The sequence below is a fragment of the Abramis brama genome, assembly GCF_963993115.1.
Source record: "Abramis brama genome assembly, chromosome: 17".
In the NCBI taxonomy this organism is placed as follows: domain Eukaryota; kingdom Metazoa; phylum Chordata; class Actinopteri; order Cypriniformes; family Leuciscidae; genus Abramis; species Abramis brama.
The window spans coordinates 21,592,994-21,608,608 of record NC_139979.1 but is presented as its reverse complement, the minus strand read 5'-3'; the positions used below and the strand labels follow the sequence as shown (position 1 = coordinate 21,608,608).

Below are 15,615 nucleotides of genomic sequence, written 5' to 3'. Positions count from 1 at the left end.
TAAATGAACACTATGAGACAGAATTATTTTCCCACAAGAACATCATGCTGAGGAGTTTGACCTATCAACTTTTCTCCATCACGCGCCAGTCTGTCCAATCACAGAGCTCGGGCGTTTGAGGCTCTGTGCGCGCGCGTATATGGGGGTTTTATGTTCATTGTTCACCCCCTTCAGCAAAAGCTATTTAGTCAACAGCTGACCGCGACCACAGCAGCAGTCGAGTGAAGAATCGACACTAACAAGCAGATTTGACTGTGGAGACCGAAGAAAGATGATGTTGTGAACTTTTAAAGCTTCCTACGAGGATTATCCGTATTTACTGTTACAGCGCTGTTCAGTCTCGAAGGAAAAAAGACTCTTCATATATGGAAGAGAGTACCAGATACTTTCAACAGCTGCTCTATATGTCTTAAGTTTATACTTTGTCGTTATGAACATTAGTGTGTTTTGAGCACAAGAGACTCGTTGCATTATTTATTTCCCAAACACTGAGGGAAAGTCCTGAAGATGATGAAGGGAGCGATGGCAGCACTTCAACTCTGTTTGTTTATGTTGGCCGTAAAGGTGAGTTATTCTGCACTATTTATGACTTGTAAACTCGTAACAGGTCGTTTCGTTTTTTTATTTTATTTCTGGTGCGTGGCTGTAAATAGTTTTCACTTCTCATATTTTCCGACGGTAGTGTCTTTCCAGTTACGTTACTTTTAATTAGGGGAGCCCGGGGAGTGCCATGTATCTAAAACTTGATCTAGTATGCCCATGTTTTTAAGCTACATATTAAAGTAGTTTAGAAATCCACAACTTATCCCTAAACTGTATCAATTAATGTAAAGTACAAAAAGTGCCTGTTGTTACAACCTCTAACCGGTTAAGTTGTAACAACTCAAATTTAGGCTACTTGTTCAAACTACTTAAACACCCATCCTCATTTCATTGTAAACTTTTTAATTGAAACATAGAAATAAAATAGGAATAAAAACTATTTTTAATTGGAGCTAACAACAATTAAAAACATATATTGACTGACTATATGTCAGTGCAGTATATAGAAATACTTCGGGAAGTGTTACAGTTCATGTTATATATCACCTGATTCAGATGACACTTTATTTAGCATTCATTAACATTTTCACAACAAGTCAGGCATCTAATTTTACTTTCTTATATCAAACTAGCAGGTTAAGAAAGAAATCTTAGCTAAATTCTAATTGGTTAAACTGAAGGTGTGGTGTCACAACTCAACTGCATTCCAACACTCCCCGTTCTCCCTGAACTAGCATGTTAGTCTGTCAGAGAATTGCAGGATTATATTATGCAGAATGTTTGTTTGTTTTTTTCATGATTATCTTTTAATAAATTCTGGGTATTTCCTGTGACAAAAGCAAAGACAGGAAAGTAACGCCCTGTGTCTCCCTGGGATCTGCATAGCATAACTTTAATGTTTTTCTTTCACACTTAGTGCAATATCCTGCAGTTGTTCTCAGTGTGTATAAAATGTTGAAACATTACCATCCAAATGGAAAGTTTTCCAAATGATAAATTATGGAAAATAAATCAAAAATAAATACGCCCTGCAGATGTCAAAGCAGAGACAAATGGCCCTGTGATGTATTCCCATTTATCCGAACACCAAAATAAAAAGCTGCTTTTTCACTCTAAATTAAAACCGTTAATCACACAACGCCTGATTCATTTGTTCTGACTGTTACAGACGTATGCAAAACCCAAACGATGAACGTTTTTGCTTGATGATTTTGCACCCTTTTCAGGTCAGTGGTAGTTAATGCATTAAATGCTTCTGGCCTGATCCAGATCCATGTCTCCTGGTGTGTTCAAACAGTCTCTGGGGGAGCCAGGGATAGCAACAGAACCCCCCCACCCCCCCAATGCCTGTTGGTTGATAGGCAACCACAGCTTAAGAACTGCAGGGGCCCGGGATATCCGGAGCATTGTAATTATCATAATTTTCTCTTGGTCTGTGGAGAGCGAGGGGGTATAAATCGCAGCTCAGTAATTTGACTTTCCATTTAGCCACATCACTTTACTTCTTTCGGTGGGGGCCAGAATTGAGGTTTCCTCTTGAACTCACAACCTCTTTTTTTTTTTTTTTCTCTCTCTCTCTTGTTCCCCTCTCGTTTTGATAGAGAAGTCTTTGGCGGCAAACTGACACTTTTGTAAATGATCTTGAAGTTGTACAGGCCCGAGGCCGTGTTTAGCCTGTTGTGAAACAGATCTTCTGCTACTGTTGGCTGCAGGAGATAAGATAGCGGTCAGTCTCTAGCTCAGTCTCTGTGGATGTCTGTGGTTGTATGTTTGGCCGGTAGGAGTGAGGGGTCAATCCCTGTTGCCTTTAGGGGCTCATAGCTCCTTTCATGTTCTCATAATTCAGACTGCTCTTTCCAAACTCGCTCATGGCAGCACAGATGTGCTTATATATTATATTATATCATACACAGCATTGGACTTAAAGGCATAGTCAACCCCAAAAAATATTACTTACCTCACCTTCATGTCATTCCAAATCAGTATGACTTTCTTTGTTCCGTAAAGAAGAAGATATTTTGAAAAATGTCTCTGTGGTTTTTGACCATACAATGAAAGTTAATGGGGTACGATGTTGTCTTTGACCCCACTGACTTTCATTGAATGGACAAAAATAGTTCTTTAAAACATCATCTTTTTGTGTCCCGCAGGTCATACAGGTTTGGAAGGACTATTAAATGATGATTGAATTTAAATTTTTGGGTGGACTATCCCTTTACGGAAGTCCCCATCATTCAGTGTGTGGGGCATGTTTGACCTACATTATCAAGTGTGGCATCCAGACTGACATTGTCTCTCAGTGAAGGGAACGAAATGTTTGGGTAGATCAAAGATGTTTTGTGTGAAGTCGCTTCATTCATATGCATTATCTCTGCATTATGTGGAATCAGCACTGACGTGTCTGTATTCATGCCCACCCCCGTCCCTCCTCAGAGCACTACATTCCTGCTCTGCCCAAATGTTTATAGGTGTAGGTGATATATCATTTGTCCCCACTTTGTACATTCTATTTAGCTAGACTTAGGTACAAATTATATGGTGAGATATTGTCATTGAGGATGTTAAGTTCCCCTCAGCTTACTTTGTTTGGTTAGTATTAAACACCACATTAGGAAAACTGTACATTCCAATGGTACTGCTCAGAAATATCTCTGTGTCTTCCCATCTTTCCAAGAAATAATGTATACTTATTTATAGGACCCCTCCCCCCAAAAGCTTTTTCCAATTAGTTTTAATTCAAACCGTACCTGTCAAAAGTTTACTTGGGAAACTTTTAAAAATATATATGTTTTTGAAAGAAGTCTCTTATGTTCACCAAGACTGCATTTGTTTAATCAAAAATGCAGTAACAACATCAATAATATTGTGAAATATTATTACAAATTAAAATAACTGTTTTCTTTTTGAATATATTTTAAAAGTAATTTATTCCTGTGAAACATTTAACATTACTGTATTTTTGAAGAATAAGAGCATATGAGCATAAGAGACATCTTTTAAAAACATAAACAATTTTAATGTTTCCCAACTTTGGACAGGTACTATGGTAATATTATAATATTGTGAAATATCATTACAATTCAAAATAACTCTTTTATTTGAATATACACTACTGTTCAAATGTTCGGGATCGGTAAGATTTGTAACGTTTTTAAAAGAAGTCTCTTATGCTTACCAAGGCTGCATTTATTTGATTAAAAATACAAACAAAAAAAACTGTAATATTGTTAAATATTATGACAATTTAAAATAACTGTTTTCTATTTGAATGTATTTTAAAATGTAGTTTATTCCTGAGATGCAAAGTTTCAAAGAATCCTGAAAAAAATTGTACATAACTATTTTCAACATTGATGATAATAATAAACGTTTCTTGAGCAGGAAATCCGCATATTAGAATGATTTCTGAAGGATCATGTGACACTGAAGACTGGAGTGATGATGCTGACAAATTCAGGTTTGCATCAGGATTAAAGTATATTTTAAAATATATTCAAATAGAAAACAGTTATTTTAAATTGTAATAATATTTCACAATATTATTGGGTGAGTTTTGTATTTTTAATTAAATAAAGGCAGACTTGGTGAGCATAAGAGACTACTTTTAAAAAGCTAAAAAAAAATTACCGATCCCAAACTTTTGAACGACAGTGTATCTTAAAATGTCATTTATTCCTGTGATGGCAAAGCAGATTTTTTTAGCATCATTGCTCCAGTCTTCAGTGTCACATGATCCTTCAGAAATCATCCTTATACACTCTTTTGCTGCTCAAGAAATATTTCTGATTATTATCAATGTTGTGCTGCTTAATATTTTTGTGGAAACTGTGATTCAGGATTCTTTCATGAATAGAAAGAACAAAATGGCTGAATAAAAGTGATCATTTCTTTAAAAACAAAAATCTTACTGACCCCAAACTTTTGAACGGAATATATATTTTATTTACTTTATTTATTTGGATATATTACATCTTTATATATTACCATGGACATCGAGGAGGCATTTCCTTAATATTAAAATTCGTGGTTCAACAATATGGGATTTTTTACATGGCACATTCTTAAACATTTAAATTCAGTCCCTTTCAATGTATTGTATATCTGGTTAATCGCTACTCAGCTTTACTTCTTTTTAAACAATGCAAAGATCCCGGTGTTTTAAATAGACAAGTGTGGCTGAAACGCAGAATAAAGGTGCTCTTTTTACTTACAAAGTGAAGGTTGTTGCCCTGTGGGCTGCTGTGTACAAATGTGTATTAGTGTTTGAATGAGATTATGAGCTTGTGTGCTCATTCAACAGGTTTACACACGCTCTCTTGTCCCAACAGAGATCAGAGAGAAGAAGAGCGAGACATCAGAGAGGCTGCGTGGGTTTTTGCTTTCCCTCTTTGGAGGAGCTTTATATGTTAGGCATCTGTTGGCTCTTGTCAGAGCCCCAGGGGGCAGTTGGGAAGCAGAGGGGGGTGTGTGAGGGGTAATTTTCCTAAACATATGCATGTCTAAGATGCCGCAGAACTGACCTCCTCTATCACACCTGCAGGTCTGCGGGGAACATCAAAGTCTTTTCTCTTACCCAAACAGATCACACGGTCACACCCTCCCCTGAGGTCTCGAGCTGCACCGCTGTCCTCACTGCTGATGCCTCTGTTTGAACTGGGTGCAAATACACATAATGTTCCATTCCCATGAACGAGGAGTCTTTTTAAACATCCCCTAGTCACTCTCTACCCACCTCATTCTTAATAACGTATTTTATAGTTGTTTGAAAGGGTGTTGTTACACTCAGTCACTATTTATCCTCAAATTGGAGTGGTAAAGTCACACAGATTCCTTAAAGGATTAGTTCACTTAAGAATTACAATTTCCTGATCATTTACTCACTCCACATTATCCAAGATGTTCATGTCTTTCTTTCTTCAGTTGAAAAGAAATTAAGGTTTTTGAGGAAAACATTCCAGGATTTTTTTCCATATAGTGGACTTTAACGGTTATAAATGGGTTGAAGGTCCAAATTGCAGTTTCAATGCAGCTTTAAAGGGCTCTACTACACGATCCCAGGCGAGGAATAAGGGTCTTATCTAGCCAAACGGTCAGTGGTTGATAACCGTTGAAGTCCACTATATGGAGAAAAATCCTGGAACGTTTTCCTCAAAAACCTTAATTTATTTTCGACTGAAGAAAGACCGACATGAACATCTTGGATGACGTGGGGGCGAGTAAATTATCAGGAAATTTAAATTCTGAAGTGAACTAATCTTAAACTCACTTTTGGCTCTCACAGGAAACCCTGTGCAATTTAAATGCCTTTTTGGATATATTTAGTTCCCCGTCAGCTCACTATGTTTGGTGAGAATTAAACACCATATTAGGAAACTGAATTTTGTATAATTTTTATAGGGCATCCCTCTTACCATTCTTTTTTTTATGTTTTTGAGGTTTTTTAAAGTCTCTAATGCTCACCAATGCTGTATTTATTTGATCAAAAATACAGAAAATTTGTAATAATATTATTATTACTTAATATTACTGTTCTAATATATATAATGCAAAATCACAGGGAAGTGTGTGTGTGTGTGTGTGTGTGTGTGTGTGTGTGTGTGTGTGTGTGTGTGTGTGTGTGTGTGTGTGTGTGTGTTAGAAAACATAGCGTCTCTTTCACATATGCCAGTGTCAGTCTCTTAATGAATATGTACTCCACCAGGCTTCTATTGTTTAGAACTTTATAATCTTCTTTACCTATAATCTTTATAATCACCACTTATATTGTTTTTACAGTTTGTATTTATTCCGCACATTCTTTGAACATAATTGTCTGGCTGAAGATCAGTATATCTTCTTGTTTCTGCTCTAGAGACTGAAAAAATGACACTGTTAGAGAATTCCCAAAATGACACTGACATTCTGTGTCCGAGGATTGTCTTTTATGTCACTGAGAACAATATAATGCTGCAAATTCCATTTAATTATTATCACTAATTTGAATTTGACATGTGCTTGCGTGTTTTGCAGGTGGCTTTTGGCCAGGCCTGTGTCAGTGAGCAGTTCACAAAAACAGGCGAATGTTGCAGCATGTGTCCTGCGGGCTCTGGCTTGGCAACCAACTGCAGCCAGGAAGACACCAAATGTAAGCCGTGTAAAGATGGTGAGTGTTATTAAAACAAACTTTGAATAAATGCCTAAATGTGAGTATTGTTGTTTTTTGCAAATGTTTACATTCATATTCTTGATAAAAATCTCTCCCAGGCGTGTCATTCTCTGACTCTGAGAGTCTTTCAGCCTGTCGACTGTGTGCCCGCTGCCCTTTCGGCATTCCTGAACTGGCCCGCTGCACGCCCACTCAGGAGACCCAATGTGACTGCGGTGAGGGTTTCTTTCTGTGGCGGGATGGTAACAGCTCGCTGTGCGCGGCCTGCAGCATGTGTGGGCATGGAAGTGGAGTGGCTCGGGAATGTGGTCGGCTGGGAAATACCATATGTGAGCGGTGTAAACCAGGGACTTACTCAAGGGAGAGGAGCGACAGGAAACCCTGCATGCCCTGTTCGCAATGTAGTGACGAAGAGGTGGAGATCAGATCCTGCCAGCCGGATTCTGACACCGTCTGTATGGGTGAGTGTTATGTTCATTCAATTCTAGTGCACATTTATGTAAATGATCTTGGGTGTATGTATTGTGATTATTAAATCGCAAAGGATGTGATTTAATTAAATAAATATATGCACTCTATGTGTCTTTAATACTCTATTCTTTATTTTACAATGAAATATTACAATAGTAACATTTCTTGTTTTGTTTAATATTTTTATTTAAACTATTTTTTATTAATAAACTATTTTATTGTCATATATGATCATAACATGTTTGGCCAAGTTGTGCAGCCCTACAAACAAGCACAGCAAACCTGGAGTTTTTTTTTTTTTTTATTGAATAAAAAAAATTATTGCAATTTCAGAAAAATTCCAATTTGACTTTTTTTTTTTTTTTTTTTAATCGTGCAGCACTATACAACAGTGTGATTCAGCCGTCCTGATATCATAATGAAGACAAAAGCCTTATTAAAAGGATGAAAAAATAACCCTAAGTAATTTTCCGTTTAGATTTGATTATTTCTTAGGGAAAAAACTGTAAAACCGTTGTATTAAAATATTATAAATATATATATATAAAAAAAAACGTTTCTGTCAACTGAAAGTCATGTCATGTGATAAAAAAATGATATATATATATAATATATATATATATATATATATATAATATATAATATAATAAAATCTAAACTGACCTTGTCATGTTATAAAAAGGTAAAATAATTAAAAAAAATTGCTAATATGATATAGTATGTTGGGGCCGTCTCTATGAATATATATATATATAGACAATATCATATTAGCAAAAAATGTAGATTATTTTACCTTTTTATAACATGACAAGGTTAGTTTAGATTTTATTTTATATATATGAATGAATCAATGAATGATTTTATTTGGTCACAGACCCACAAGTCATATCAACAAATAAAAAAAACACAATTTACACAATGTATTTTGTGACCAAAAAGGCATAGGCTGAAGCCAAAGGCTTATTTTTTTGCCTATCCTAAATCAAAAAAGTAAAATCAAAAATCTTCCATTACCATAGAGATCCTTACCACCTATACTCACATTTTCAATCGAGTCAATATACATCCTAGCACAGCGAGAGAACAAAACAAAAACCAAAAAACATAAAACACATATGGAAAGAGAAATACTACATGAAACATTCAACGTCTAGAAGATAGCTGAATAAATAAAGTGCATAACTAAATTAATAAAAAAATAAATAAACAAAATTAAATAATAAAATTAAGTATACCTTAAATAAATATTAAATAAGCACTTCAACCACATTATATCTCATGAACAAAAAATCTTTAAACATTTTTTTAAATTGTACCAATTGTGATGATTCCTTAATAAACCTCGGTAGACTGTTCCACAGTTTTACACCACATACAGAGACACAATAACTTTTCCGTTTGGTTCGTGCACAAGCAGGTCTGAATTCAAGTTTCTGTCTTAAACTGTACACATCTTCTTTTATATTAAACAGCTGTTGTATGTTTCTTGGAAGTAATTTGTTTTTCGCTTTAAATAATATTTGTGCGGTCTGAAAATCAATCAGCTCTTTGTGTTTCATTATTTTAGATCTACAGAAAAGTGTGTTTGTGTGCTCCCTATACCCTACTTTATGAATTATTCGTATTGCCCTCTTTTGTAATAGGAATAGTGAATGTATTGAACTTTTGTAATTATTTCCCCATATCTCAGAGCAATAACTTAAATATGGCAAAACCAGTGCAAAATATAAAATTTTCATTGAATCGTGATCTACTAAATGTTTTGCCTTGCTCAATACACCCACACTTCTTGATACTTTAGAGTGTACATGTCTTATGTGAGGCTTCCAGTTAAGTTTGTCGTCTATAATTACCCCTAAAAACTTGTTTTCTCCCACCCGTTCAATGACAACCCCCTGGACTTCTAGCTGTATATGTTCATTATCCCCACGGCACCCAAATAACATTAATTTTGTTTTACTTAAGTTCAAGGATAATTTGTTTTCATTAAACCAAGTTACTAATTTATTTATTTCAAGTTTCATCATAGATAATAGTATTTCTATGTTATCCCCCGAAGAAAATAGGCTAGTATCGTCAGCAAAAAGGACCGGTTTGAGCACTGTCGATACATCACATATATCATTAATATATAAAATAAATAATTTCGGCCCCAACACTGACCCTTGAGGCACCCCGCAATTTATCTCCATATAAGAGGAAGAGTACTTATCCAGTTGCACAAACTGTTTCCTATTTCTCAAATAGTCCTCAACCCACTCCAGTGCCTTCCCCCGTATTCCATAGTGCTCTAATTTCCAAAATAAAATTTAATGATCGACAGTATCAAAGGCTTTTTTAAGATCTATAAATAATCCTGCCGCTATTTTCTTTTGCTCTATTGAATCTGTGACTTCTTCAATGGAATCCAGTAAGGCCATTGCCGTGGATCTATTTTTTCTAAATCCATATTGGTTTTCACTTAATATTTTATGTTTGTCAATGAATTTTTCTAATCTTAAATGAAACAGTTTTTCCAGAATTTTTGAAAATTGTGATAATAAAGAGACTGGTCTATAATTGGTGTACTGGTGTTTACTTCCAGATTTAAACAAAGGGATTACTTTCGCTATCTTCATTTTATTTGGAACTATGCCAGTTTGAAATGATAAATTAAATATATGAGTTAGTGGTTTTGCAATCTCTCTAATTATTTTCTTAACCAAAATCATGTCTATTTTGTTGCAGTCTATTGATGTTTTATTCTTACATTTCATTGCTATATTGATCACCTCTGTCTCATTGACTGGGTACAGAAACGTGTGTGCATTTGTTTTTTTTGCCATCACTGCATATATATATATATATATATATATATATATATATATATAATATATGTATTACAATATGGTATTAATATTGTATGATATTTTATATATATGTATGTATGTATGTATTACTAAATGGTATTAACGCCTAATAACAATGATATTTTTTAATAAAGATTTAACGATATTTGTAAAATATACAGTTTAGTTTGAAAAAAAAATAATATTGTTAAAAAATAAAATAATGATTAACGTGTGCACTCCCATGTATTCGCGGTATAAGGAAAAATATAACTTTGTACTCATTACATTTATTTATTTTTGTCAAAAATTGAATAAATGTTTTTTAAAACCATGTGAAACCAACATGGATATAAAGCATGAGTACATTTCTAAGAACTTGACACGTGCTGTTTAAACTAGATTTTTAAAAGAAGTATCCTTTTCATGGATCTTGGACCTTTTATTTGTCTTTGATTTGACGCACCTGTTAGTAAATGTGATTGTCAATCCCAAACACTGACTGTGTGAACGTAACCCGATATGCATGTGTGTCTTGGATGAAGTTTGTGCCAAGCTATATATAAAAACATTTATGCATGTGTGTGGGAGTGTGTGTGGTTAGATTGTTAACATGTGGCAGACACCTGTGTTCAGTCAGAGAGAAGCTTTTGAGAAAATGCAGCTCTCACTTTGACTTCAGATGTTCTGCTCATTCTTCAATGAGCTTAGCAACAATCCAGTCATGATCAGATTAAGAAGATAAACACGTCACATAGATTTTGTTTGATCAAATATTGTTTAGCTTTTAAAAAAAAAAAATGTATAAACTGTCATTTAAAAAGCGGCATGTCCTCATTGGATTGTGTGTTAAACTGTGGCCTGAGGTGAGTTAAATCGGTTTGGAGGTTAACCAGCTGGCTAGTGGGTCACATCCCACGTTGCCCTCTGTTCTCTACAGGGTGGAGTGACCAGTTAGATCACTTGACCTGCCGAGGTCAGGGCAGCCACACCGAGTGTTTGATCCGCACAGGCAGCCTGTGGGGTGTGTGTGTGTGCGAGAGAGAGATAGTGGACAAAAGAATGCATGCATCTGTGTGATAGTGTGTGTGGGGTGGCCTCGCCTGCACAATCTATTTCAGGATGGAGGGCGGGAGGCATGAATCCTCCTGACCATTCCACACTTTCCAACATTTCGATCTGGTATTTAGTCTGTCAGCTGTGCCTGTGCACACTGATGATGTGTTAATCACTCACAGCAGATGTGTGTCAGATGTGGGTTTCATATGTAGGCTAAAATGAGCATCTGCATTTTTCTGCAATCTAGGTGTTTGAATGCTCTAGGCTAGGGTGTACTTGAGTGTGCTTCAAACGTCTAGCCTTACTATTGTGAGTCTAATGAGTTTCACTTGATTTATGAAGACCGCACAACTACTCATTTAGTTCAACTACCAGAGGAGTATATATGCATTCATTTTTCAGATTATATCTATTTAGTTTATGTATATGTGTGTGATATGTATGTGTGTATGTATGTATGTATATTATATTATATTATATTATATTATATTATATTATATTTTTTAACATCATTACTCCAGTCTTCAGTGTCACATGATCCTTCAGAAATCATTATAATATGCTGATTAGCGGCTCAAGAAACATTTCTTATTATTATTAATGTTGAAAACAGTTGTGCTGCTTAATATTTTTTTGGAAACCGTGAAACAGTTTTTATAAGTTCATAATAACAGCATTTATTTGAAATGGAAATCTTTTGTAAGATTATAAATGTCTCTACTATATAAAAAAAACCTTTTAGTATAAAAGTGTTAATTGGCTTTTTTTCTTTTTTGAACAGTAGTATAAATATATAAAGTTACCAGTTTTTCAATATCTTGTTTGAATATATATAAAGGCAGTTCAAAATGACTTATTCTGTCAAATCTCTTTTTCCAGTGAAAGACCTCAGCATCCTGTCCCGGCCATCTGGCTCTGATGTACCACGGGAATTCCCCCGATGGCCGGCTCTGAGTGATGAAACCGAGAACAGGAGCAGCCCAACACCAGGGTCCGGATCCACTCGACTCACACCACAGGATCAAGGGGGCAACAACAACAACAACATCCTGGTTTACGTGTCCGTACTGGCTGCAGTGGTGCTCGGCCTCCTGCTCTACGTTGCCTACAAATGGTGAGGTCATACAGCGGTTTCAAGAAGAAAAACTATGCTTTACGAGATGATTTACTCAAAAATTAATTCTACTTGTATATGTAAGACAGAATACCATAATGTGTCTGTTGAGTGAAATATTATTCTTGTTGGTTTTTACTGTATATAATAAGTGTGTGAATTGGGGTGTGTGTTCAGCTGGAAGTCATGTCAGCAGAAGCAGGCTCTGGTGAAAGCACGGGTTGGCGAGTTGAATAATGCCGGGGAAGGAGAGAAATTACACAGCGACAGTGGTGTGTTCCTGGACTGTCAAAGCCTTCAGGAAAGCCAGCCCAGCAAAGGTATAAGAGAACCGCTTAAACACAGATGCATTGTCTAGGGCTGAGAATCCATTCAGATTTCCTGATTTGACTTGATTCTATAAATCAAGACCGCAAACTCAAAACAATTTATTTAAAGAACTGGCTCATAAGAGTCATTCGTTCTATCCATTTGTTGTTTTGAACGTCCAATAAGAATAATTTGTACTAATTAGTCGTCTCTTTTTACTGTTCATTAAAACAACCAGCTCATATGAGCCCTTTGTACTATTCATTCATTTATTTCAACTGTTCATTAAAATAACTTGCCAACTTTTAAGACTCATTTCTTTTTGGGAATCATCAGACTACAATGGTTGTGAGAAAGAATCGTTTCAAAAGAGCAATTTGTTGGACAATTTGACTACACTGGTTGTGTTAAGTGTTTGTTTTTGCATGTACTTGGACGGATTGTCACTCTTAGGCCCTGTTTACACCTGGTATTAAGATGCGTTTTGGTCGATCGGATCACAAGTAGACAAGGAAGACACATTCCCATTTACACCTGGTGTTTTAATCCGACAAGCACTTCTGTCCGGATTTCTTCGAGGGGAGGATCTATGTGGGTAAATGAATGGGTTTTTCAGATCTTTCGATCTAGTGAACAAAATAAGTTTGCGCAATTTACATACGAGTGCACACGGAGACGACTGAAAAACAGCTTTCGTTTCTGCTCTGACAGCCGCAAGACTACACCGAACGCTGAGTACGTGTTAGAAATCAGGAATCAGGTGAGAGAACATTGTGCTTGGTGCATTTTTCGTCTTCAAACACAACTTGGGTCTCCAGCCAACAAAGTTTGAATCCCGTCCGGCTAGCGTGCTTCACATAAAGTTTACGCGTTAGGTCAGTAAGTCATCCGATCAACCAAAACACATCTTAATACCAGGTGTAAACAGGGCCTTAGTAAGTTGCTACTGTAAGTTGCTTTTACTAAAAGTGTCTTATAAATGGCTGATTAGTAATTATCTGAACGCTTTCTCATACTCTCGGCAGGCAGCAAACGGGACAGCAAACAGGACACGCGGCTTTATGTGAACCTGCCTCCCCACAGGCAGGAGGAGGTAGAGGGGCTTCTCGCAGAAGGGGGCAGTCGGAGCTGGAGGCAGCTGGCCGCCACGCTCGGTTACGAACAGGACCGCGTGGACGTCTTTGGACGAGGCCAGGACCCCATCCACACCCTCTTAACTGATTGGGCCCAACAGGAAGGGTCCACGTTGGGCCTGCTCTGCTCCGCTCTGGCACGCATCGAGCGGCCGGACATCATCACCGCCCTCGCCGCCACCTCTCAAGGAGTGTCAGTCGTCTGAATACTTGAATATGTTCCTTACGCCTTCGTGAAAGTGAAAGAGACTCTAAAATAATAGAGGAAGAGCATCAACCGACTCATTTTCGAAGGCGAATGCCTTGCAGCGTGCACTAAGACTTTGAAGAGCAGGATTGGAAATAATAAGGGGTTTTATTAAACATAGCCTTTCACTTATGAATTTTGTTTCAACAGCATGAGATGTTCCGCCACCTCAGAACATTTTCTGCTCGAGACAGATGTTTCCTCCAGGATTCATGGGCAGTTTAAGCTTAATAAGATCCTCATTGTACTGTCAAAACAAACTCTGTTTTCTCCAAGACACATTCACGCTGAACATTTTCATTGTCAGTGTTTTGGGTGGTTCTGGTTTCAGCTGTGGTTGGTATCAAAGAACACGGACATTTCGTGAACATTTCTGCGGCCTCGTGAATGTCAGTTTTCCATTTTTGTGGAATGGGCATCATAGTGCCAGAGAAAGCATCACGCATGCGATTCAATCGTGCTTTTTGTATTTATATTTCAGTGCTTCTGTCATTCGAACAATGATCAACACCGAAGTATTCAGCTTTTATACTGTTGTTTGTCAAAGGCAATGTTATACTGTAAGGTGTTTTATGATTTCCAAAGAGGAAAACCACTAAATGGGCTGCACAAGGGAGTTGTATATTCGGAAATATATAGATGTACGGTCGAGTTGCCCTAGCGAATGATCCTCTTTGATAAAGACGAAATATGTGTCTCATTCACAATAGTGCTTGGTTTGCACTTTAATCAACAATGCAACCTAAAAGCAAAGTTATGTTTTGTGTTTTATGTGAGAGAAAAACTCTGGTGCCTTTACTTTGAACGCTCAGGTTTGTGCTTTGCTGGTCTTCTCCACCATGTATGTATTTTAGGGTCATTTCTGTATGTTAGTGCTGAGTTCTGGGCGAGACTTGATGGTTTCCGTGCTGAGAGGCTTTTCATATTAATAACATCCACGTTATGTATCTATCACTTATGTTTGTCCTTTTTTAATAATGGAATATTGATGTTTAGAGGTATCTTTGTATTTTTAAAGAAAATAAATAATGCATTGTGTGAGCAAAGAAGTAGTATTTTATGACACTAATGAGTGTTACAGTGAAAACAAGATTTGAACCTGGAATTATAGAAAATATCTCTTTCTGCACCATTAACCCTAACAGTCAAATCTGGAGCCGCCGGGTCTGATTATTCTCTTGTTGATTTAATCATAATAATACACACATCTCTTTGCCCTTCCTGTACATGTAAGCGACATGCTCTGAATAATAGTATTTCACTTTAAAACCACAGCAGAAGGTGAAGCTGTTTTTGTTTTGTTTTTTTGCTAATTGCTCAAATTGGCAAAAGAGAGAGCTGCATGTAATGTAAATCTTTTTGAGAGCCAAAAAGGTTTGTTGTGTTAATGCCAACTCGACACCCAACCGAAAACCAGTTTCTTGGCAGTCAGAATTTCTGATGTAATGACAAGCGTTCACAATAGAGTGCTTTGTTTACATAATACGAGTTCTTGCCTGTACATCTTCCTGTGATTTATGACAACAGTCAGGATTGTAAGAATGATTTAAACAGTGGGAAGTCAAGTCACCGACCGAACAATCATACAGATTGTTTCAAAGCAGCTTCACAGTGATAATAGAAAATTATTAGAACAGAGATTGTTGGCTGAACAGCAGCTCTAGAAGAAAGTCATTGTCCAACGATTGGTTAATTCCCATTGTAACAATTATTAGTCATTAGACACCGTTTTCATCTGAAAACAGAAAACTTGTAATGTGTTCTGG

The 15,615-nt window shown here is 36.5% G+C and overlaps 1 protein-coding gene across 1 annotated transcript; it reads left to right on the top strand.

Annotated features, from left to right (window-relative positions):
• Positions 1–264: 264 nt before the first annotated feature.
• nradd (neurotrophin receptor associated death domain) lies at positions 265–14,803 on the top strand. Its single transcript, XM_084089514.1, has 7 exons — positions 265–384; positions 417–564; positions 6,553–6,685; positions 6,787–7,149; positions 11,926–12,160; positions 12,338–12,480; positions 13,495–14,803. The coding sequence occupies exons 2-7, from the start codon at positions 508–510 to the stop codon at positions 13,806–13,808; spliced, it is 1,245 nt and encodes a 414-aa protein (XP_083945640.1). The 5' UTR covers positions 265–384; positions 417–507; the 3' UTR covers positions 13,809–14,803.
• Positions 14,804–15,615: the final 812 nt, after the last annotated feature.

Bases quoted from the DNA above. Each gene is read 5' to 3' on its own strand.
- nradd (XM_084089514.1), top strand. From the start codon at position 508: ATGATGAAGGGAGCGATGGCAGCACTTCAACTCTGTTTGTTTATGTTG. The intron at 7,150-11,925 runs GTGAGTGTTATG...CTCTTTTTCCAG, and splicing joins TTCTGACACCGTCTGTATGG to TGAAAGACCTCAGCATCCTG. The intron at 12,161-12,337 runs GTGAGGTCATAC...GTGTGTGTTCAG, and splicing joins CTCTACGTTGCCTACAAATG to CTGGAAGTCATGTCAGCAGA.